Source organism: Podarcis filfolensis, assembly GCF_964270895.1.
Source record: "Podarcis filfolensis genome assembly, chromosome: 17".
NCBI lineage: Eukaryota > Metazoa > Chordata > Lepidosauria > Squamata > Lacertidae > Podarcis > Podarcis filfolensis.
In genome coordinates, this window is record NC_139621.1 from 11,650,371 (window position 1) to 11,673,448 (window position 23,078).

Sequence of the window (23,078 nt, forward strand, 5' to 3'; positions counted from 1 at the left end):
TGGAACAGGCATCCCCATATTTGTATGTTTGTATAAGAGCAAGCATGCAGGGTGTAATCCATGCTCCTACAGGCTGTGCAAACTGCATTCTTGTCTGAATCACCCCCTGTAGCTTTTTACTTTTCGTAACTGCATTTTAAATTTGCCAAAGCGTTTCATAGTCTTTTATCCTCACAGCAACCCTGTAAAGTAGATCACAGTACAATTTTAGCAAAGCAACAAGAACAGTACTGTCGCTAAGCTTTCATATATATATATATGATTTTTAGTTATATATATTTCAATAGTTTTACCGTCATTCTAACATTTCAAAACTCGTCTTCCTTCCTCCTCTTTCTGTGGTTCCTTAATTATTATTTTTTGTACATTTCCTGCATATTTTAGATTAATTTAATTTATTATTTTATTCATCTACTTAAATATATGCTCCTATGAAACTGCAGGTTACTACAATAATCCTGCCAATGTTTTTATCTGTTTACAATTTATCTGTAAATATTCCAATAAACCATTTCCATTCTTTTATTTTTAAAAATTGTTATCTTGATTTCTTATTCTTCCGGGAAGTTTCGCCATTTCTGCATATCCCATAAGTTTTCGTATCCATTCTTCCTTTGCTGGGACTTCTGCTGTTGTAAACAAAATCTGCCCTTTTTCCCTTATGGGGTATCCAAGAGCCCATATAGAGTCCTTACGTAGGTTCCCTATTGGTAGGAGAAAATAACAGAGGCCAACCAGAGAATATTGAGAAGCAAAGCAGCTAGTAAGCCTGATCTTTATTGATCTGTTGCAACAGGGTGCTCCCCTCACCCGCAGGAGAGGAGGAGGAACCCAGAACAATGGTGCTCAAGACCTTATATAGGCATTTTAAATTCACTGCCCTGGAGCTCAAGACCACCCCTCCATACATCATACATACATCATAGAAAAGGTGGTCTAAAACAGAAATCTGAATGACTTGTTTATCTTGTCTGACAGGTTACCTGTTTAATGGTCACTTGATTGGATTGCTTGCTTACTTGATTGGATACCCTGGGGAGCCTGTCCAGTCTTTTGTAATGATAAATACTTAGTTCCTGGGCCATGTCACAGGCTCACACCCTATTCAAACACAGACATACCCTTAAGACAGGATTTGTGAAGGAAAAGACAACGGGGAGGCTTTTCCATTTTCCTTTGACCTTGCAGAGAAAACATTTGGTCAGTTTGGGAATCAAAAATGGTTCCGGGTCGGTCTTCCTGTGCTGATCTATGTAGGTGCTTGGTTGCTACACTTATGAACATTTAACATATATCTAATACCTCAAAATTCCTATCACACTGCTTCTTTCCATTTTGGGGCAAGTAGCATTCTTGCCGCTGTAGCAGCATACATTAATACGTTTCTATACATTTTAGGTAGTTCTGACCCTATAATTCCACAAAGAACAGCTTACTCTTAATGTTAATGTTAATTACAGTGGTACCTCAGGTTAAGTACTTAATTCGTTCTGGAGGTCCGTTCTTAACCTGAAACTGTTCTTAACCTGAAGCACCACTTTAGCTAATGGGGCCTCCTGCTGCCGCTGAGCCGCCGGAGCCCGACTTCTGTTCTCATCCTGAAGCAAAGTTCTTAACCTGAAGCACTATTTCTGGGTTAGCGGAGTCTGTAACCTGAGGTACCACTGTAGGCTCAAACATACTGGTCAAATGAGGCTGGTTATCCCACCTTCTGAACCAAAGTAAGATGTTTTTCCATTTAGTGAGGTGCAAACTATTTGCAAAACAGCAATGCTTAAATGTCTGCAATATCTTTGCATGGCTGGATGATGGGGAGAAAACCATGTCCCTGTGGGCTCTCATTGGCCACATCCCCATGACTTCTTGGTAACCCCATCCGGTCTAGTGGGCACCAGCTGCCACTGGTTCTCTCCCTGCTGTACCTTCTGCTCACAATTCTGACTTTGCTTTGGAGGTCATCTGACGCAGTTGTTTACACTGGGACTCAGCCTCAGGCAGGTGATCACAAGACCTGGAAATGCTAAGAATTAGCTGGGCCAGCTCATGTCCAGGACAGGAGGAGAGAAGGGGGTGGTGGCAGCGACGGCAGCAGCAGAAAGTTACGAAACAGGAACATCCAGCAGGAGAAGAGGGCACTTTCCTGAGTCATGCTGCTGTTGTCTATTCCTCCTCCTCCTCCCTTCCTCTTGCAGAGTTGCTAGGATTTCTCTTCACACAGCGCAGCAGCATTCATTCCACAAGCTCCTGAGTCGCAGCAGGGCTGTGCAAAACGCCATGTGCCCTGCAAAAGGGACACTGCACCGATTCACCCCCACCAGCCACATCAGTGTGACTGTAGCTAATTCCCAGCTGGGTACGGAAGAGACAGTTCTGTGCTGCATGTGATAGTTAGATCAGCGCTGCAAATTATAAGCAAAGCTGGAGGTGTTTATCTGCAGTGCTGTGGCATGGAAATAACAAAGATTTCTTTTTATTTTTTTATTTTTATTATTTTTTTTGCGGAAATAGCAAGGCTAACTGGAAGAATCCGATAGCAGGGCAATGAGAAATTCCAAAAAGAATGGTCCAAATTTATGGTATACTTAGAGAAAACTGTACATAAATAAAGACGCTCACAGGACTGAAATTAAACTCATAACATTTATTGTAAACATTTGGTTAGACCACAAGATGTAATGCTGTAATATAATAAGGAAGGTATGTCTAAAGTATAATACAAAAATTTATTAAGGAATTATAGACATTTATAGACTGTATATATAGTAATCACGCTTAAGCAATATCAATGTGGAGAAGCCAGAAGAGGGGTGGAGGGAAGTTAATTTGGATAAGATATACGTAGATTGAAAGGAGAATAATATTGTTAAGCTGTATTGTGTTTAAGATATTTTGAAAAAATTAATAAAAATTATTGGGGGGGGGAGAGGAAATAACAAAGATCTTAGACAATTTCAGCTGGTGTTAGGTGATGGTGTCCAACTGAAAACCACATGTGCTTCTGTAATCTGGTGGTTCCCAAACTCTCTCCCCCCCCCACACCACCCACATGGATCACCTGAAAATTGCTAATGGTATTGGTGGATCACTTAAGCATTTTTCCTCCCTGCTGTAGCAATTGTGTTGCCCTGTGCTAGATAGTTTTTTCTTTGTAGCTGTATTTTTAATGCCTGTTTTATTTCTTATACCATATTTGATTGTATTATCATTTGCATTCCGTAGAATTCAAATGGCAATAAAAGAAAACACAATATAAGGAATAGCAGCAAAAATACAATTAAAAAATCAATGTTAATTTTTAATGCATATGTGCTGTGGACCAACTGAATGAAGCTGGTGCATGGACCAAAAACTGGGAACCCATGCTTTAAGGCAAGGAAACTCTGGTTAAGAATCCTTGCATCGTTTATGTGAATGTTCCATTTCTATCCCACCTTTCCTCCAAGGCTGATGTTTATGGTTCTCCTCCCCCCAAACAATGCCAAGAGGTAGGTTAGGCTGAGATACTGTGACTGGCCCAAGGCCACCCACTGAGCTTGATGGCTGCGTGAACCCTGGCCTCCTGTGTACTAGTCCAACACTCTAAGCAAGGCCCCTGTCATGGACTTGGTTGGGTGCAGAGGTATGGAAGGAGGCACCAGCTGGGGAACCCCCAATGGAAGAAGACTCAGAGCCTGGGGATTGGTGGTGGGACTACAATGAGTGGTCAGAGGGAGAAGAGGGAGCAGACTGGGAGGAAGTGTCTGAAGCTGAAGAGGTAACAGGGCTTAGTGAGCAGAGAGAGTCTGCGACAGAGAGAAGTCTGAGAGAAGAGGCAGAAGCGGAAGCTGGAGTGGAGGGTGTTCAAAAGGCAGGGATGACTCAGGCTGGTGAAGAAGGTAGTGTGCCTCCTCCTCCTGCAGCGACCAGCTCCCTTGCCTACTGTTCTCCCAGAACCAGAAGAGGTATGAAGAGAGAGGAGCAAAGACAGGCATGACGACGGTCTCAGATTGCTTGGGAAAGATCTGGGAGAGGAGGAGAATTCGGTAACTGTGGAAAGGCCTTTAGTCTCATGGGGCAAGATTGACCAGGGCAAGTTCCTGTGCTCACTGGGCCTGGCCTCCTTGAGCCGCCCTTGTTTCCTTGAATAAGGGGTTAACAAGGTATCATTGGAACCTGGAAGCCACCGTAGCTGCTTCTCTGGCGGAGAGGGCAGCGGTGAGGAGGGCACACCAATGGAGGCACCTCGTGGATTCCTCTGCCTAAGGTGGCTGTCTCAGTTTGCCTCATGGATGGGCTACCCTGAGCAGCAAGGATGGCTACTTCTGACCGCCATGCCCACTTAGAATAACAGAACCACAGAATCATAGAATTGTAGAGTTGGAAGGGAACCTGAGGGTCATCTAGTCCAACCCCGTGCAATGTAGGAATCTCAACTAAAGCATCCATGACAGGTGGCCATCTCGCCATAGGATTGCCCCCATAGGCATGAGAAGCATTTGGAAAACCTGCTAGGCTTGCATGGCCTACCTTTTGCCCAATCCGAGCAAATGATTAACAGAGGCTGTAGCTAGATTTCTCTTTCTGGCTACAAAAACACGGAAGGAAATATCCCCAGTTTAAAACTATCCTGCTGTTCTCATAGGTCACAATTTTTAAACTGGGTATGTACATGCTTGCTTGTATACAAATGACAGCGACTAGGAGCAGCTACCTGCACGGCTTGCCCACCTGCCCTCTCCCTTTTGGAAAGAACAGCCGGCAGGTCGGCAGGTCGGATCACCGCGGTGGAGGGAATTCCCGTTGCTCTGTCCAAGCTCCTGCCAACCTAGCTGTCTGAAAGCATCCCTGTGCAAGCAGATAAATAGGTACCACTGTGGCGGGAAGGTAAACAGCATTTCCATGCACTCTGGCACTTGTCGAATACATGCCTATCCAAATTAACTTACCGGTAACTTATTCTTTTATTTATCACACACACACACACACACACACTTATGTAACTGCAGGTTATTACAATAATCCTGCCACTGTCTATCTGTTTACAATTATCTGCAAATATTCAATAAACCATTTCCATTCTTTTATAAAAAGTTTGTTATCTTAATTTCTTATTTTTTCGATAAGTTTCACCATTCCTGCATATTCCGTATGTCTTTGTATCCATTCTTCCTTTGCTGGGACTTCTGCTTCTATCCATTTGGGGGCAAGTAGCGTTCTTGCCGCTGTAGTCGTATACATGAATAAATTTCTATACAATTTAGGTAGTTCTATCCCTATAATTAAGGGACACGGGTGGAGCTCTGGGTTAAACCACAGAGCCTAGGACTTGCCGATCACAAGGTTTGTGGTTCAAATCCCCGCGACGGAGTGAGCTTCCGTTGCTCGGTCCCTGCTCCTGCCAACCTAGCAGTTCAAAAGCATGTCAAAGTGCGGGAAGGTAAACAGCGTTTCCGTGCGCTGCTCTGGTTCGCCAGAAGCGGCTTAGTCCTGCGGGCCACATGACCCGGAAGCTGTACGCCGGCTCCCTCGGCCAATAAAGCGAGATGAGCGCCGCAACCCCAGAGTCGGCCACGACTGGACCTAATGGTCAGGGGTCCCTTTACCTTTACCTATATTATAAACATGTCAATAATTTTTTCAAAAACAAGGTTGATATCTATTTATATCCACATGCCCAGATTTGTATCTATACTATAGCATGCAAAACACCTGTGAGTGTGTATACTTATCACCATCAATTTACTGTTTTACATCCTATGGTATAATTTCCCCACCAGCTAAGACGGGACTTCGCAGCTCCCTTAATGGGACCAGTGGGAGCGCTCCACTGACCACCCCGAGGGTTGCTGGCCCAGGAAATGTGACGCTTTTGCCACCCTTCTCCGTTAACAGCCAGCAGAACTGCAAGGCACTTGGTTGTGGCACCAGGACGGCGATCTTCTCGAGGACGGTGCAGCCGGGGCTTCAGCCGAGAGACTCGGCGTGCGTTTTTGCAGGCGGACGGCCCTCCCAGCCCTTGCGATGGTGCAATCTAAGAGGCGGGCCGGCGGGAGGCCGATGCAGATTCGGCGCCGGCGACGTCACAATGCCCGGGCTCGGAAGGCGCGCGCGTGCGCACTGAGTCGCCTTTGATCAGCTGCTTGGAGAAACAAGCGAGCTAGAGGATCGCGCGCGGGGCTGCAGCGTCGGGATCGCTTTTCGTCCGCCAGATCCTTGCAGGCATTTCGAGCTGCCGGTTCGGAGGGAAGAGGAGAGAAAGGGAGGAAAAGAGGGAGTGGGAAAGAAAAGAAGAAACTTGGCGTCTTGGGACAAGCCATGAAGTTCCAGTACAAGGAAGACCACCCTTTCGAGTACAGGAAAAAAGAAGGGGAGAAAATCCGGAAGAAATATCCAGATCGGGTGCCTGTGAGTGGTGCAATAATCGTGCTTTTTGTGTGCGTGCATGATCTTGGCTGGGGGTTTATTTGGAGGCGGGGGAAGCAGGCTTAAAGATTTAAGGGAGGGAGGAGACGGGTGCCTTTGGCCTGCCAGGTTCCCAATATTAGAGGGCCGGAATGCAAAGGCGCCTGCGCTTTCCTGGACTTGAGGTCTGGTGGAGAGGAAGGAGTTAAATCCCCTGTGCCACCTCCCTCGTCACCCCCCCCCCACGCGCCGCCAAGCAACATGGAGGTAGAAGGACAATGGATGTGTTAATGATGTCACCTTCAGAAGGAGATTCGGGAGCTCTCCCCCCTCCACCATCCCAAATGTTGAGATGCATCTCTCCCCCTCCCCTAGATTCTGGCCTGCTTTTGGAGCCTCTCCATCTCCTGGTCCTTCAGTGCCAGAGTAATAAGCAGGCGACTGGAGCAGGGAGGACACAGAAAAAGCAAAGTCATGGTCTCACAAGCGCTTCATATTTGCCCCATCTTTTTCTGGCCCTTCAAAGCAATCCGTGATTGCAGTAGTGCGCACCTTGCTTCACAATTTTGCCATGACTCGGGATATTTGTATAAGCCGGAAGGAAATGAGCTTCAATTCAGAATATCAAAGCGCAGCTATTACTGTATTATTTTCCTCCTTCGTCATGTGCCCCTTGCCGCCAAGATAGTTTCATTTCATTAATGTTGTCCCCCCCCCCGCCCCCCCGGTTGGCAGATGGGCAGACTGAGGTTGCCTTATAGGAGCGGTTGGATACTTGTGTCGAAATATTCCCAACCTGTCAGATGTTCTTGGCAACCACTTAGCCTGGGGAGTGGGGGTGTTCCCACATTGAAGGGAGATGACACAGGATCAGATCAGTGCAGCAATTTCGGTGGCACTTGCAGTACATCAGCCCAAGGGGAATTCCTGGGGAGGAATGTCTGGCATGATGATGGTGATGATAAACCTGTAAACAAGCTCAGAACTAGAAGAACAGACTGTGTAACTGAGGGTTGGAAAAGTACGGGATTAGGCCAAGGCTGGAACAGGGCTGTGTGAGAAAAGCATATGGCAGCCGAGTTTGTGGCAAGAGCTTTTGGCCTAGTCTGGCGCTTCATTTGCAGGAAGAATGGAAGACGGTTGTTGATCCGTCTGAGGCCTTTGTTTTTGTTGTTGTGAGACTGTGCAGGGCGTTTTTCAGCTTCATGCAGGAGGTGTCTGGCGAGGCTCCCTCTGGCCTGTACCGGAAATAAAATCCACAGTGGCAAAGCACAGGCTTCATGTACCAAAAGCTACAATTGTCTGTGTGGGAAGATCCTTTGAAACGCCTGGCAAGGGTGGGCCAGAGCATCCTTGCGTTTCCTCTCTTCTGAAGGCTGGTTTCAGTTCCACCGGCTTTTCCACTGCAGTGCACCCAGCATGCACCCTTTTCCTTTCTATAACAGATCCGTGGCCACAGCAGATGCTACCTAATGACAGACATATCTGCCAAGAGCCTGCGTTATCTTTGTTTTCTACAAAACAAGTAGGGCCTGCAACAAAATGATTGTCTCGTGGAAGGTTCCTGTTCAGGAGGAGCCAGCCAGCCAGCTAGCCATGCTTCCTAAACATTCTTTTCCATTCCTCTTCCTCTCCTGTTTCCTATTCTGCATCCTTGGTCATCATTCTGTGCCCTTTGCACATGCTCAGTTCTCACTGCACTGAGTCTTTTGGGGTTCCCCCAAGTCTCCGTCCTGTGCATGGCTACATAATGATCCCCCCAGAGTGAACTGAGTTTGCTATTATGTTTATGAGATCTTTGCTTTCTGCAGCTATATTTTTTTAAAAAACAAAATAAAACATTGCAGAATTTTAAATTAGGGATAAGAGAGACAAGGGATGAGAAAGAGGTGGCGATAGCTGAGATGATACCTTTCAGCTCAAATGTCTTTGTGATCTTCTTATGTTTTACTAACGCAAGAAGGCTGCATCGCTAACCACCTTGTTTGTTTTTGTACTCCATAGTGCATGTCCTCTTGGACTGGTGTTCTTCCAGGATTTTGCAGGGTCCCTGTGCAAGATACCTTCAATGGTCCCCCTTAATTTCAGAAGAAATAACACAAACGAACAGGATTATCTCATTGTGCCTCAAAGCACCTTCTTTGGTGCTCTTTGCAATGTGAAAAATACATGTGCAGGGCCTTAGCTCCCAATGGATCCAGCCCTGCTCCCCTGCCCCCCCCCAATTCCTTTGTCTCTTAACTCATTGGTTTCCTACCCCCTGTAGCATACACACACACACACACACTTTCTCTCTCCCTCTCTCTGCACCAGTAAGGTCTATAAACTTCAATATATATGTCTTGTTATATGAACTAGGGGAAACTAATGAAATGGACAGGTTTTCATGCAGTGACCAACCTGACCCCATGGAATGCCTGCTGTGGAAAATTAGGAAATTAACAATTCAACGGTTGTTGGGTTGTTGTTGTTTTTAAATTCATGGAGTCGGGGGCATTTTAAACTTGTTCAGTGGAGGTAAATAAATATTCCATGGCCATGTTACTGAGACAAAGATTTGAGACTTGTTTTGATATAAAAGGTGAAGGATAAAAGTAGGTTCAAGTGAGAAAATTTGCTAGGCGAAAGATGCAGTGGGTCTGCACCACACAGTAATTTCAACAAGCTTTCCCTTAGAGGCAGCCCAAGGAAAGTTTTTTTTTTTTTTAATGGTGTCTAGATAGAGATATATTGGGTCAAGGACAGCACATTTTGGGTGAAGGACAACACATTTTGCCACCAGTGTATCTGAAAGCAGTTGTTTTGAAGTTTTACAGGCAAATGGAAAGTTGTTTAAGTAATTTCTTTTGCAATATATTCAGAGTCACTCTGTACTAACACAAAACTAGAAACATTTCTGAGAAAAATATATGTATAATAATTAAAGTTCAAAACTGATTTTGAGGTCTAGACCCACTAGCAGTGCTGTGCGTGTGTGTGTATATATATATAATGCACGTTCAAAACAGCAGCTTTAACAGACTGAATGAAGTTGCGTATGAATAACTCAGATTTATTTATATGTATAAGTATCAGGTAGCCTTAGAAACTATGAAGAGGAGTCAAAAGTTTGTGGATGTAAACAATCATCGCTTGTTGCTATTTTTCTTGTTATGCGACTTGTGTTCCTACAGTGGAAAGTTCATGGGATATTTTCTTTCTAATCCAACTGAGGACCCTCACATTGCTGTGTTTTACATGGCTTGAATTCTGACATGCATCCTTTCCTTATTAAGCTCTACAGGGAGAATTTGCAGGCACAGGGAAAGGTAGCATAGCTTTTCTTGTTCTCTTTGTTCTTATTTTTCTTCCTGCTCCTTTTTTTGTCCAGGTTATTGTGGAGAAGGCACCCAAAGCCAGAGTACCTGATCTGGACAAGAGGAAGTACCTTGTCCCATCTGACCTCACAGGTAAACAAGTCACATTTCGTAATCTATTTTTGCATTGGTATTTAAGGAAGGTTTTTCAACAAGTGATTGAGTTGGTGGCCTCCTCTTTCCCTCGGTCTCATTGCCTTCAGGAAAACGTTTTGTTCATAGCACAGCGTGAGAAACTCTGGTGAATGCAGTTTCATGGAAGTTTAATTCAGTGGTTCTCGGCACCTTGGGTGAACGTATCCAGTTTTTCTTGAAAACAACCTTAACAGGTTGTGTGATAGGAATTTTATGGTCTTAGATATATGGTAATGTTCATAAGTGTACCAACTATGCACATACATAGATCAGCACAGGAAGGCCAAGCTGGAACCATTTTGATTCCTAAACTGACCAAATGTTTTCTCTGCAAGGTCAAAGCGGGAAACCTCCCATTGTCTCTTTCCTCACAAATCCTGTCTTAAGGGCACATTTAAGATATGAATAGGGTGTGAACCTGTGACCTGGCCCAGGAACTAAGTATTTATCACTACGAAAGAATGGCCAGGCTCCCCAGGCAATCCAATCAAGTAACCTGCCATACAGGAGATAAACAACAATAGGAGGGAAAAAAATTCAAATTTCTGTTTTAGACCCCCTTTTCTCTGATGTTGGTATGATGTATCTGGGGTGGTCTTGATCTACAGGGTGGCAATTTCAAAAGTCTTTATAAGGCCTTGTGCGCCATTTTTCTGGGTCCCTTCTCTCTCCTGCGGGTGAGGGGAGCACCCTGCTGCAACAGATCAATAAAGATCAGGCTTACTAGCTGCTTTGCTTGTCAGTATTCTCTGGTTGGCCTCTGTTATTTTCTCCTACCAATAGGGAACCTATGTAAGGACTCTATATGGGCTCTTGGATACCCCATAAGGGAAAAGGGCAATTTTTGTTTACAACAGTTGCCAGCGTTCAGATTTCTCAGCTGCTAAGCATCCAGAATAGAGATTACAGGCCATCCATCTGCTAGTTGTCATCCCCCAATTAGGACCAAAATAACAAAACAAAGCTAACCCTGTGGTTACTTTGCCCCCCCCCCCCCAAGCAGAGAATTGTACCCTGGCCATTTATCCTCTTGCATACCTTTATTCTTTTATGGTTCTATAAAACAAATCTAAATAAGATTGATCAGTGGGGAAATTGCAGTTCTGGATTTAAATTTCACCATGATGGCACTTATAACTTCCCTAGGTTGTATTATATGGGAAACATATTTTTTTAAAAAAACCTAGCAATTTACATTGTGTGGGTGAAGTTAAAAGGAGACACACTAGCGCGTGAACTTGTCATAAAGACTTGTCATAAAGTCAAAGAATAGTCAGGTCCAAAGATTGCCAAGTCCAACGATTACAATGTATAGTTCCTGTTGGCAATGCCATTTCATACTGATACAGTATCTTCCTTCTTCATCGTCCTATGTCTTAAAAGTGTAACAAACGAACTTGCCTTCTGCATAATCCTATGTCTTGAGAGTGTAACAAACAGAGCTACTTAGTAACAATAAGGCAGCTGATGATAGACCAGTTCTCAGGATATATTCCCTTGTTTCACCCATTGGGCTTCTTCAGCAACAAGGTTTCCAGGAGATTTTTCAGTAGGTTTTTTCAGCCGAAATATTCCACAGGAACGCAGAAGTTCCCAGTCAGAGACCTGGCTATCCTTGGACTTTACGACAACAAAAACATATAGAAGGTTAATAGTAATGTGATATGTTATTGCCATCAGGAACCATGCTTTGCAATTTTTTGATATGACGATTAAATTACAGTTTTATTATATATAATGTTATGTTACTTTACAGCCAGTTATGTGTACGTTGTGGAATCTTTTGCCCAACATGGGTCTTGAACCTTGAGATTAAGAGTCTCATTTAGTACTTTTGTATCTTTCCCCTCAGCGATGATCTCAGGGCAGCTAGCAATAAGAATTTCAGTAAAAAACTAAAAGTATATATAATAAAACAGGAGTTGGGTAACACAAAACTAGAGCAATGTAGCAGGAGGATAGAACAATGGTTGTTGTTTTTTTAAAAAAAAGTGAATTAATGTTTAAGAAGCACTGGGCAAATCAAGTCTTGTTATCACAAAGCATGGGAGTAGATGCCAGATTAATCTTCCGTGAGGAGAGTGTTCCAGAACTGGGGGGCCACAACTGAGAAGGACCCCTCTTGTCACCCTCCACCTCACTTGAGAAGTCAGGGGTAACCAGAATAGGGCCTCCAAGAAAGATCTCAGCATGTGGACACGTATATGTGGGAAAATGTGGTCCCTCAGCTATCTGTCTCTGAAACTGTACATCAGGGGTCAGCAAACTTTTTCAGCAGGGGGCCGGTCCACTGTCCCTCAGACCTTGTGGGGGGACCAGACTATATTTTGAGGGGGGGGGGGGAAATGAACAAATTCCTATGCCCCACAAATAACCCAGAGTTGCGTTTTAAATACAGTGGTACCTTGGGTTAAGAACATAATTCGTTCCGGAGGTCCGTTCTTAACCTGAAACTGTTCTTAACCTAAAGCAGCATTTTAGCTAATGGGGCCTCCCACTGCTGCCGCACCACTGTTCTCATCCTGAAGCAAAGTTCTTAACCCGAGGTACTATTTCTGGGTTAGTGGAGCCTGTAACCTGAAGCGTATGTAACCCGAAGTCCCACTGTAAAAGCACACATTCTACTCATGTAAAAACACCAGGCAGACCCCACAAATAACCCAGAGTTGCATTTTAAATAAAAGGACACATTCTACTCACATAAAAACTACGCTGATTCCCGGACCATCCTCAGGCCGGATTTAGAAGGCGATTGGGCCGGATCCAGCCCCTGGGCCTTAGTTTGCCTACCCATGCTGTACAGGGTTTTGAAATTTGAGTGATTGCCAATATGGCTTTTTTTTTACTCTTCCTCTCCCCACCAACTGTAGTTGGCCAGTTCTACTTCTTGATCCGAAAGCGAATCCACCTGAGGCCAGAGGACGCCCTGTTCTTCTTTGTCAACAACACCATTCCTCCCACCAGCGCTACGATGGGCCAGCTGTACGAAGTAAGTAAGAGGCTGTCATTCCATCCTAATAGTGGACTTCCTGGAGCTTAATAATAGCTTGTTGCATGACATATTCTGGTTCCGTGGTCAGTATGGAACGAAAGGCCGAGAACTTGCAAACTTGCAAGAGGCTGCAGACTCCTCCGAACTGTCTTAGTTCAGAAGATTGTCCCAAGGATATGGTATGAAGGTACATGAAGCCACCACCTGGGTAAAACTCAACAGGTCTGGTCAGTTCATGGCTGGAAAACACACGTACCACACTTTCTTCCAGGACAGGAGATGTGGCAGGAAACAAATGTAAGAAAATGCAGTAAAATAATTAAATAATGCAACAAACTCTCCATTAATCTGCAAACTCCCCCCCCAAAAAAAAACCACCCAAAAAAACGAGAAAGAAAATATTCCCTCTGAGGAAGGCGAATTAGGAAACCTAGTTACTAATTAATTATCTTGCCTGCCTAGAGGACATTTTCTATTATTAACCAAACAGGGAGGTCTCATCCTCCAGGGCAAGCTATTAAGGTCATATCCTGGAGATGCTTCGACTAAACTTCTGAATTAATTCCTGGGCTGATCAGTAGCCAAATTCAGCTGAATAGCTTGTGTTGCTCAGAGCTTTCCTTGGAACGCAGTACCATCTGATATCTAGAGTGATGCTGGCCCGTCTATAAGTAATTAAAAGATATTTCAACATCAAGAGGAGGAGAAACTTTGTCAGTGTCAGAGAAATAAAGATGATGATGATGATGATTTGTACCCTGCTCATCTGACTGGGTTGCCCCAGGCAGTCTGGTGCCCATTAGTGTTCCCAGATGAACATTTAATTTAAAAAACAAACTCTGAGTACTATATTATCGTGTTACCTGTTTGGTGGAAGCTGTATGGAAGTATTTCAAGTTAGAAATCAAGTTACCACATAGGTCATTTATGGAGAAGCGATGTTCTAGAGCAGAAGGGCACAACTCTGCATAGATACAGTAAGTTTGGGTGGCGTACTTTGCTTTAATAGAACTCATATTTTGTAAATCTAGAATAAGAGGCAGGGAGGGAGAGAGTTGTCCTACATCCACATGCCCATTTCTCTGTTGTACATTGCATTGTTTCATAAGCAAAGGAGCAAGCAGAAAAGAAGTGCAAGTCTCCTTTGTGGAAAATGATTTATATCACTTCCATGCCCTGCAAATTATTGAGAAGAATCTTAGATTTTTCTTGTGCAGTTCAGTTGTTTTATGTGAGCATTTGGATGAAGACCACACTGGGAAGGTGCTGTCATTAGAATTCTCATACTAGACAGATAGGGAGATTTATGGTTCCTGGTAGTTTTCTTCCTCTGTTGGATAAGGATAGATACTCTGGAAATGGAGGAAATACAGGTGAAACTCAGAAAATTAGAATATTGTGGAAAAGTTCATTTATTTCAGTAATTCAACTTAAGAGGTGAAACTAATATATGAGAGAAACTCATGACATGCAAAGCGAGATATGTCAAGCCTTTATTTGTTATAATTGTGATGTTTATGGCGTACAGCTGATGAAAATTAAGAATCTCAGAAAATTAGAATATTAAAGGAAATCAGCAAAACAAGGACTGCAAATAGAGCAATATTAGACCTCTGAGAAGTAGAAGCATGCACTTGTACTCAGTACTTGGTTTGGGCCCCTTTTTTGCTGATTTCATTTAATATTCTAATTTTCTGAGATTGTTAATTTGGGGTTTTCATCAGCTGTATGCCATAAACATCACAATTATAACATATCTCACTTTGCATGTCATGAGTCTATCTCATATATTAGTTTCACCTTTTAAGTTGAATTACTGAAATAAATGAACTTTTCCACAATATTCTAATTTTCCGAGTTTCACCTGTATTTTTAGCTATCATATAGTTTGGCAGCTATCAACTTTCCTCCTTGAGCGCATCATCTGTTTTAAAAACTCATTCTTCTAGTGCCCATATCCTGAGCTCTCTCACTGGTAAAAGAAATAATACTAACTGTGGATTGCAGTATTTTGAATTCCTTCCTACTGCTGTAGATTTAAGCACCTCCTTCAGAAAAACAACCCAGCTCTGGACGGCCATCTCTTCTGTCAGTACAGTATGGCCTTTTCTCTAGCTGCATACACTACACTGCTTTTGTGTGGGCGTCTTACAATCCTTGTTAAATGATAATGAAACCGTTCTAGCAGGAGTGCTGCAACTTCATCTTACCTGGGTCAGGAGCTAATCAATTTAATTGATCTTTAATTGATCAACATTATTTATTCATTTTATTGGGTTTTATAAACAACTGACCAACATTTTTGGAAGAACCAGCATAGCTGTAGTTTTGTCATTTTGCCTCAAGTTTCAAGCACGATATGCTGGTTCTCATGTAATCTGAAACCAAAGTTAAAAATAAATAATGGTTTACCGCAAATGGGCAATGTGCTGGTGCGTGCTGTCTTAAAATGCCATGGTGCTGTTCCACCACTTATCCTTTTAAGTACATGGGAGGAAACAAACAAGCTTTCTGGTTTAGCGTCATGTGCAAACCACAAACAGTAAGCCAGGAACAAATCTTGGCTTCCTTTCATGGTTTGTTTGGAAAGAAACAAATCAGACACTGGTCAGTGCTGTGACTTGTTTTCAATTTGTAATAAATTTTTATTGGTTTTACAACATATATTAACACACAAGACAACTAACAATTCACAACATAACACATTAACAAACAAACATGTAAACACATATAATTTCTTAACCTCTCTTTCTTAAACCCTGTTTCAACGACTTCCCCATACCTCCCTTTTCTGCATCCCTGTTTTAAATTTTCCCAGCAACCCCTAATTTCAATACTTGTAATACAATTTCTGATCTTTTTCCTCTTATCCAATTACTTATCACTGCAATTCTGTTTTACATTACCCATGACATTTTAGCACTCATTAATTTTACAACAGTTCTTAAGATAAACTTTAAATTTCTTCCAATCTTCTTCCACCGTCTCTTTCCCTTGGTCACGGATTCTGCCAGTCATCTCAGCCAGTCCCATATAGTCAATCACCTTCGTCTGCCACTCTTCCAGCGTGGGTAGTTCTTGTGTCTTCCAATACTTTGCTAAGAGAACTCTTGCTGCTGTTGTAGCATACATAAAGAACGTCCTATCTTTCCTTGACACCAATTGGCCTACCATGCCCAGGAGGAAGGCCTCTGGTTTCTTATGAAAAGTACACTTAAGTACCTTCTTAATTTCATTATAGATCATTTCCCAGAAGGCCTTGATCCTTGGGCACGTCCACCAAAGGTGGTAGAAAGTACCTTCAGTTTCCTTACATTTCCAGCATTTATTATTGGGTGTGTGATAGATTTTTGCAAGCTTGACTGGGGTCATGTACCACCTATAAATCATTTTCATAATGTTCTCTCTTAAGGCATTACATGCCGTAAACTTTATACCGGTAGTCCATAACTGTTCCCAGTCAGCAAACATAATGTCATGACCAATGTCTTGTGCCCATTTAATCATAGCTGATTTAACCGTCTCATCCTGTGTATTCCATTTCAACAGCAAGTTATACATTCTTGACAAATGCTGTGACTTGTTTTCTTCTGGCTGCTGAAAAGGATGAGCGGGGTGAGGAGCAAAGCAGCCACAATATTAGAGTAGCATTCATCAACACACTGAAAATTGGCTTTAAACCATGGTTTATTTTTAACTATGGTTTAGCATTGCATGTGAACCAGCTCAGTATAAATCAGTTTCCCACACTTGGCACTCTGACCCAGGGTTTGTGGTTTCCTTTGGGGAATGAAGCAGTTTGGAAAGCTTCATTTATACCAGGGTTTCCCAAACTTGGGTCTCCAGCTGTTTTTGGACTACAGTTCCCATCATCCCCTGACCACTGGTCCTGCTAGCTAGGGATAATGGGAGTTGTAGCCTAATAACAGCTGGAGACCCAAGTTTGGGAAACCCTGGTATGAATGAAGCTTTCCAAACTGCTTCATTCCTCAAAGGAAACCACAAACCCTGGGTCAGAGTGCCTGGAGCCTCTGGAATCTCACACCGCTTGGAGATTGGGGAGGTCACCAAAAATATGCAAAGGTGTGGAAAGCATGCGAGCCTTTGTGCACAACTCAACTTACCTGAAGGCCTACCTTTAAAAAAAACCCAGGGTTTGTGTTTTCCTTTGGGGAATGAAGCACAGCAGAGACTGTGGTGTCTTTATGATAGATGGCTTATTTACACATATCTACAGTATCCGTGGGACGTGGGTGGTGCTGTGGGTTAAACCACAGAGCCTAGGACTTGCCGATCAGAAGGTCGGCGGTTCGAATCCCCTCAACGGGGTGAGCTCCCGTTGCTCGGTCCCTGCTCCTGCCAACCTAGCAGTTCAAAAGCACGTCAAAGTGCAAGTAGATAAATAGGTACTGCTCCGGTGGGAAGGTAAACGGCGTTTCTGTGCGCTGCTCAGGTTCACCAGAAGCGGCATAGTCATTCTGGCCACATGACCCAGAAGCTGTACGCCGGCTCCCTCGGCCAATAAAGTGAGATGAGCGCCGTAACCCCAGAGTCATCCACGACTGGACCTAATGGTCAGGGGTCCCTTTACCTTTACCTTACAGCGTCAGCACCCCATGAGGGTCTTGTTTCTCCCAGAGCCGCAGACTTGGATTCAAACAGAAATCAAACATTGCTCTCAAGCGTTGCTCTGACTCTTTCTCTCTCCAGCTTGCTCCTTTACTTCTGAGTCACATCGCTGCCAAACTGCACTCCAAACTCTGGCTTTGTCTTCTAACTGACCATGAGCTTGGGTGTGTGTGTGTCATCCATTTAGTGGCTCATACAGAGCCCCTTTCCTTGGTTTCCATTAATGGCCCATCACAGAGCCTATCTCCCCCAACAGAGGAAGCTAGCCTGCCTTATCTTTAAACAGTTGCTGGATCCAAAGGTTAGAAGGATCTCAACATACAGCCTATCTCCTCCTCCACATCAAGGAATAACATTGGCTCCCAGCACGTTTCCAAGCACAATTCAAAGTGTTGACAGCAGGGGGAGAACTGGTGGCAGCTGGTGCCCACTAGACCCAATAGGGCTACCAAGAAGTCATAGGGATGTGGCCAATGAGAGCTCACAGGGGCATGGACCGGTTAGGGTTTTCTCCCTATCATCCACCCTTGCAAAGATATTTCAGACATTTAAGCATTGCTGTTTTACAAATAGTTTGCACCTAGCTTAATGGAAAAGCATGTTACTTTGGTTCAGAATGTGGGATAACCAGCCTCATTTGACCAGCATGCTTGAGCCTAATTCAAAGTGTTGGTGCTGACCTTTAAAGCCCTAAACAGCCTTGGCCCAGTATACCTGAAGGAGTGTCTCCACCCCCAACATTCAGCCCAGACACTGACGTCCAGCTCTGAGGGCATTCTGGTGGTTCCCTCGCTACGAGAAATGAGGTTACAGGGAATCAGGCAGAGGGCTGATCAGACATGATCTGACACCATCAGATGTCAAGGAAATAATCAACTATCTGACTTTTCTTTAGAAGACATCTGAAGGCATCCCTGTTTAGGGAAGTTTTTAATGTTCGATTTTTGTTTTGTTTTTAATATTCCGTTGGGCGGGGTATAAATAAATTATCATTACAGTGGTACCTTGGGTTAAGTACTTAATTGTTCTGGAGGTCCGTTCTTAAACTGAAACTGTTCTTAACCTGATGCACCACTTTAGCTAATGGGGCCTCCTGCTGCTGCCATGCTGCCGGAGCACAATTTCTGTTCTCACCCTGAAGCAAAGTTCTTAACCCGAGGTCCTATTTCTGGGTTAATGGAGTCCGTAACCTGAAGCGTATGTAACCTGAAGTGTATGTAACCCGAGGTACCACTGTATAGTCATACAGTGTTACGGACGCTTCAGGTTACGTGTTTTCGGATTGCGTACCGCGGGAAACCTGGAAGTACCGGAATGGGTTACTTCTGGGTTTCGCTGCTTGCGCATGCGCAGAAGCACCAAATCACACCGGCGCAGACGTGGCACTTAAGGATGCGAACACTGCAGGTTGCAGATGTGCCTCCGTCATGGATTACATCCGCAACCCAAGGTTCCACATTATTATTATTATTATTATTATTATTATTATTATTATTATTATTATTAAGATTACAATGATGTTGACTTCTGCTCCTCTCTTTCCTCCCACCCCACATTTTTATTTCCCCAGGATAATCACGAGGAGGATTATTTTCTGTATGTGGCTTACAGTGACGAAAGCGTGTACGGCAAATGAACCCCTCGGCCGCTGTCCTCACAGTTGCGATGGCCTGAAATGACTGTTCTGGGAGGGCGTTTCTGCGTCAGACAGAAGCAAGAAGAGGGAGGAAGAACTGGACAACAAGCCACATAATCTCATGCCATCATTCCTTGCACCTTTATTTTAAATTAATTATTACTGTTGTTTTATTTAATCCGTTGGGGGAAAGAATCGTTGGTGTTTTGCGGCAGTCAGGGCTTTGGGATGGAGAGATCTGTTTGCCAAGTTCCCACCTTCCATTACACTACCTGGCTCTTCCATCAATGCCCAGTGAGAGGAGAGGATGCTACCTAGTGATCTTGTCGGAACTGCCAAAGGGAACTGTGGCTCTCCCCGTAGCAACTAATCTTTAATTTGCCTATTTTTTAAAGACGGCAGCCCTGTCTCCTGTGCATGAAGGAGATATTAATTTCTGTTAATTTGTGAGCCTTTTCTGCCCACCCTTTGCCTTCCTTTCCTTGGCCCTGATCCCAGTGGCACGTGTTCACCCCTCTCCCGTCTTCCTCATGCGTAACATCTCTGATTTGAGTTCATCCATCACTCTAGCAGCATGTCAGCCTCCTATAAGCAGAACCATACAGATGCCATGCATTATGGAGAAAACCAGCTTCCTAAGCAGTTTGGCTAACTTAAAACAATGACAGCACGTCCCTTTCTTTCACGGTGTTACCAATGAATTGGACCTTGGGCGTCTATCCTATATTGCATTCTGCACGCGTGTTTTGTGATGTTACGTGTCCTTGCTTGCCAGTGAAAGGCTGTTCTCTGCTAGGTCACCATCCTTATACCTGTCTTGTGTTTCTTTTGCTGCTATCAATTCAATATGGAAAGGGAAAAAAATATTGGGATTAACCTGCACCCACAGCCTTGTCTCTAAGCATATATTCTGCAGTCCTTTTGTGAAAACAGTTGTGTTTTTTTTTGCTAAGGAGAGCAGCTCCACTCTCCCACGTCCCTGACAATAGCCATCAATATTGAAAAAGAGTTCGCCCAAAGTAGGTATTTATGCTGCAGGGGCCACAGCAGTTTCTTTGTGACAGTAGTATTGGTCTCTCTCTCTCTCTTTACACTGGTTGCTCCCTGTTGAGAAATCATGGTGAAATGTAGGACGTTTTGTGTTGTGGCTTATCTTTTTCATTGCTCCTGATGGTTAGATTTTGTAGTTGTGAGCATATTTAGAAGAGAGGCGAAGGATGAACGAAGGGTGGCAGCTACATAATCTCAGACTGGAGAAGAAAAATGATTGCCTCTGGAATCCTGAACTCTTTAGGTGACACCTATTCTTGAGAAGTGTCTGAGTTTATGGAAACTGGTGACATGCCTGCCTCTGCTTCTCTGTTTAACTCCTCCCCCTGCTCATACCTTTATAGCGTCATTCCTACAAGAGTATCACCAGATGGGCCTAGTGGGCCAGAACTCTCTTAGGCAGGGGCCAAGGATTTGAAGGGTTGGTGAAGAATTGAAATTGAAATTGCACAGCTGGGGAGCGGAAGTGACACAAATAGCTGGAGGGATACCTGTTAGTTTCGGTGTGTCTTGTCTGGATGCACTCCTTGTGGCAAGACTGGTTCGGCTTAGTATGCCAAGTTCTTTCCAGTACAAATTTCAGTTGACTCCACTTCCGTTTCCTCAGCCTTCCTGTCTTTCAGGATGTCTTCAAGAGCCACATTCCGAATTCTTACAGGTTAGGCAAGTCTGGTGTGAGTCAGGGCATGCCTGCGTGTGCGATTGTGTGCACCAGTGTATTCCCTCCCTCATCTCTGCTTGGGGAAATATAATGGATGTTGAAAGAGACTATGATCTACCCCCTTCCCCCAATGCTGCTGCTGGTCTTTAACCGACGTTCATGGGCTCTCAACATACCCATTTCTTACATATGAAGGATTATGTTTGAAGGTTTTTTATTTAAAACGGATTGTGGCGTTTACTTTTCATTTTCGCTTTTCTCCAGTATGTAAAACGCAGTGTTGATTATACTTTTGTCATTAACTCCAACCAGCTTCAGATTCCTGTAAGATGAAATCCATGTCACATCGGCTCAAATCAATAAACACACATTTAAAGATCTGAGAACCAGAGTGGAATGGTAATTTTGTTATGCATTTGACTTAGGCCGGGAGCTCTTATTTAAGTGTTAACAGCTTGCCAAAGAACTTTGAATCATTCCAGTTTCAGCTCATGTTTGTGTTCATCTATGGCTGCTGTACAGTGGTACCTCTGGTTGCGAACGGGATCTGTTCCGGAGGCCCGTTCGCAACATGAAAAGAGTGCAACCGTCTGCGCGAGTGGCGATTCGCCGCTTCTGCGCATGTGTGTGATGTATTTTTGCGCATCTGCACATGCGCGGGTGGCGAAACCCGGAATTAACCATTTCCGGTACTTCTGGGTCGCTGCGGGACGTAACCAGAAAAAACGTCACATGAAGCGAACGTAACATGAGGTATGACTGTATTTGGGAGCACTGAGAATATGGGCAACAGATATTCTACCCTTGTTTTTGAGGCAGTGTGCTTCTGGATATCAGTTGCTGGAAGCAGCAGGAGAGGAGAGTGCTTCTGCACTCAGATCTCACTTGCAGGTGTTCTAAAGGCATATGCTTGGCCACTGGATACCAGGATGCTTGACTAGTTGAGCCACTGGTCTGATGGAAAAGGTTCGTCATACATTCTTAAATACTGGAGTACTGCATTTTTATTTGTATCTGATCCTTTCAAAGGCGTGCCAGTGGTATTGCTTCATTTTATCCTTGCAGCAATCCTGGAAGGTAGGTTAGGCTAAGGGAGAATGCAGCATGTTCAGGATCACAAAAGAGTGAGCTTCATGGCCAAGTAAGGATTCGAACTTAGGTCTCCATGGATGAAGACCACCCTCTACACCACAGTGGCATTTTCAGAAGAACTGGGAAACCAACAGGTAAACTGATAGCATTAGAAATCTTTGGCAATTTTTACTAAAGTGCCAGTTTTTAATGCAAAAACACATCGTTCTCACCGATAGTATATTCTCAGGACACCAGAGATAATAAAAACACTTGAAATAAATATATTTTCTTCTTCTTTGACAATGACTCATAGCCAAGTAAGATTGTCTTCCATAAACACGTTTTTAACAATGAGTCCGTAAGTGACTCTGGAGGACAATTCTGGACCCACACGTCCTTCCACAGTGGGGACACAGGTTTCCAGGCGGGAGTTGATCACGGTGTGGATTTGCTAAGCGTGCCTTCCTCTTAGCACGTTTCTCCCTTTTATCCTGAGTTTGAGTGTCTTCAAAGCCCATGACACCTTTGGTAAAGACTGTTCTCCAATTGGAGCACTCGCAGGCAACTGTTTCCCAATTGTTGGTGTTTATACTACATTTTTTAAGGTTTGCCTTGAGAGAGTCTTTAAACCTCTTTTGTTGACTACCAGCATTACGCTTTCCATTTTTAAGTTCAGGATAGAGTAGTTGCTTTGAAAGATGATAATCAGGCTTTCCCACAACATGACCAGTCGCAACGAAGCTGATGTTGAAGAATCATTGCTTCAACATTGGTGATCTTTACTTCTTCCAGTACACTGGTATTAGGTTGCCTGTCTTCCCAAGTGATGTGTACAATTTTTTGGAGACACTGTTGATGGCATCTTTCGAGGAGTTGGAGATGGCGTTTATAAGTGGTCCATGTTTCACAAGCATACAGTAAGGTTGATAGTACAATAGCTTTGTAAACAAGCATTTTGGTTTCCCTGAGAATGTCCCGGTCCTCAGACATTGCACTTCAATTGAAATACATATGCATACACACTGCTTCCGACTGCAGTATTCCAGATGTGTCCTGTAAATTCCGGATGTATGGCAACCGTACTTTTAATCAGTGTATACATAAATATACATTGATTAGAAGTACGGTTGCCATACGTCTGGAATTTACAGGACACATCTGGAA

The 23,078-nt window shown here is 43.8% G+C and overlaps 1 protein-coding gene across 1 annotated transcript; it reads left to right on the forward strand.

Annotated features, from left to right (window-relative positions):
* The first annotated feature begins 2,633 nt into the window (after positions 1-2,633).
* GABARAPL1 (GABA type A receptor associated protein like 1) lies at positions 2,634-21,226 on the forward strand. Its single transcript, XM_083594199.1, has 4 exons — positions 2,634-6,384; positions 9,752-9,830; positions 12,743-12,861; positions 19,064-21,226. Exons 1-4 carry the CDS (start codon positions 6,295-6,297, stop codon positions 19,127-19,129), a joined length of 354 nt encoding a protein of 117 aa, XP_083450325.1. The 5' UTR covers positions 2,634-6,294; the 3' UTR covers positions 19,130-21,226.
* The last annotated feature ends 1,852 nt before the right edge of the window (positions 21,227-23,078 follow it).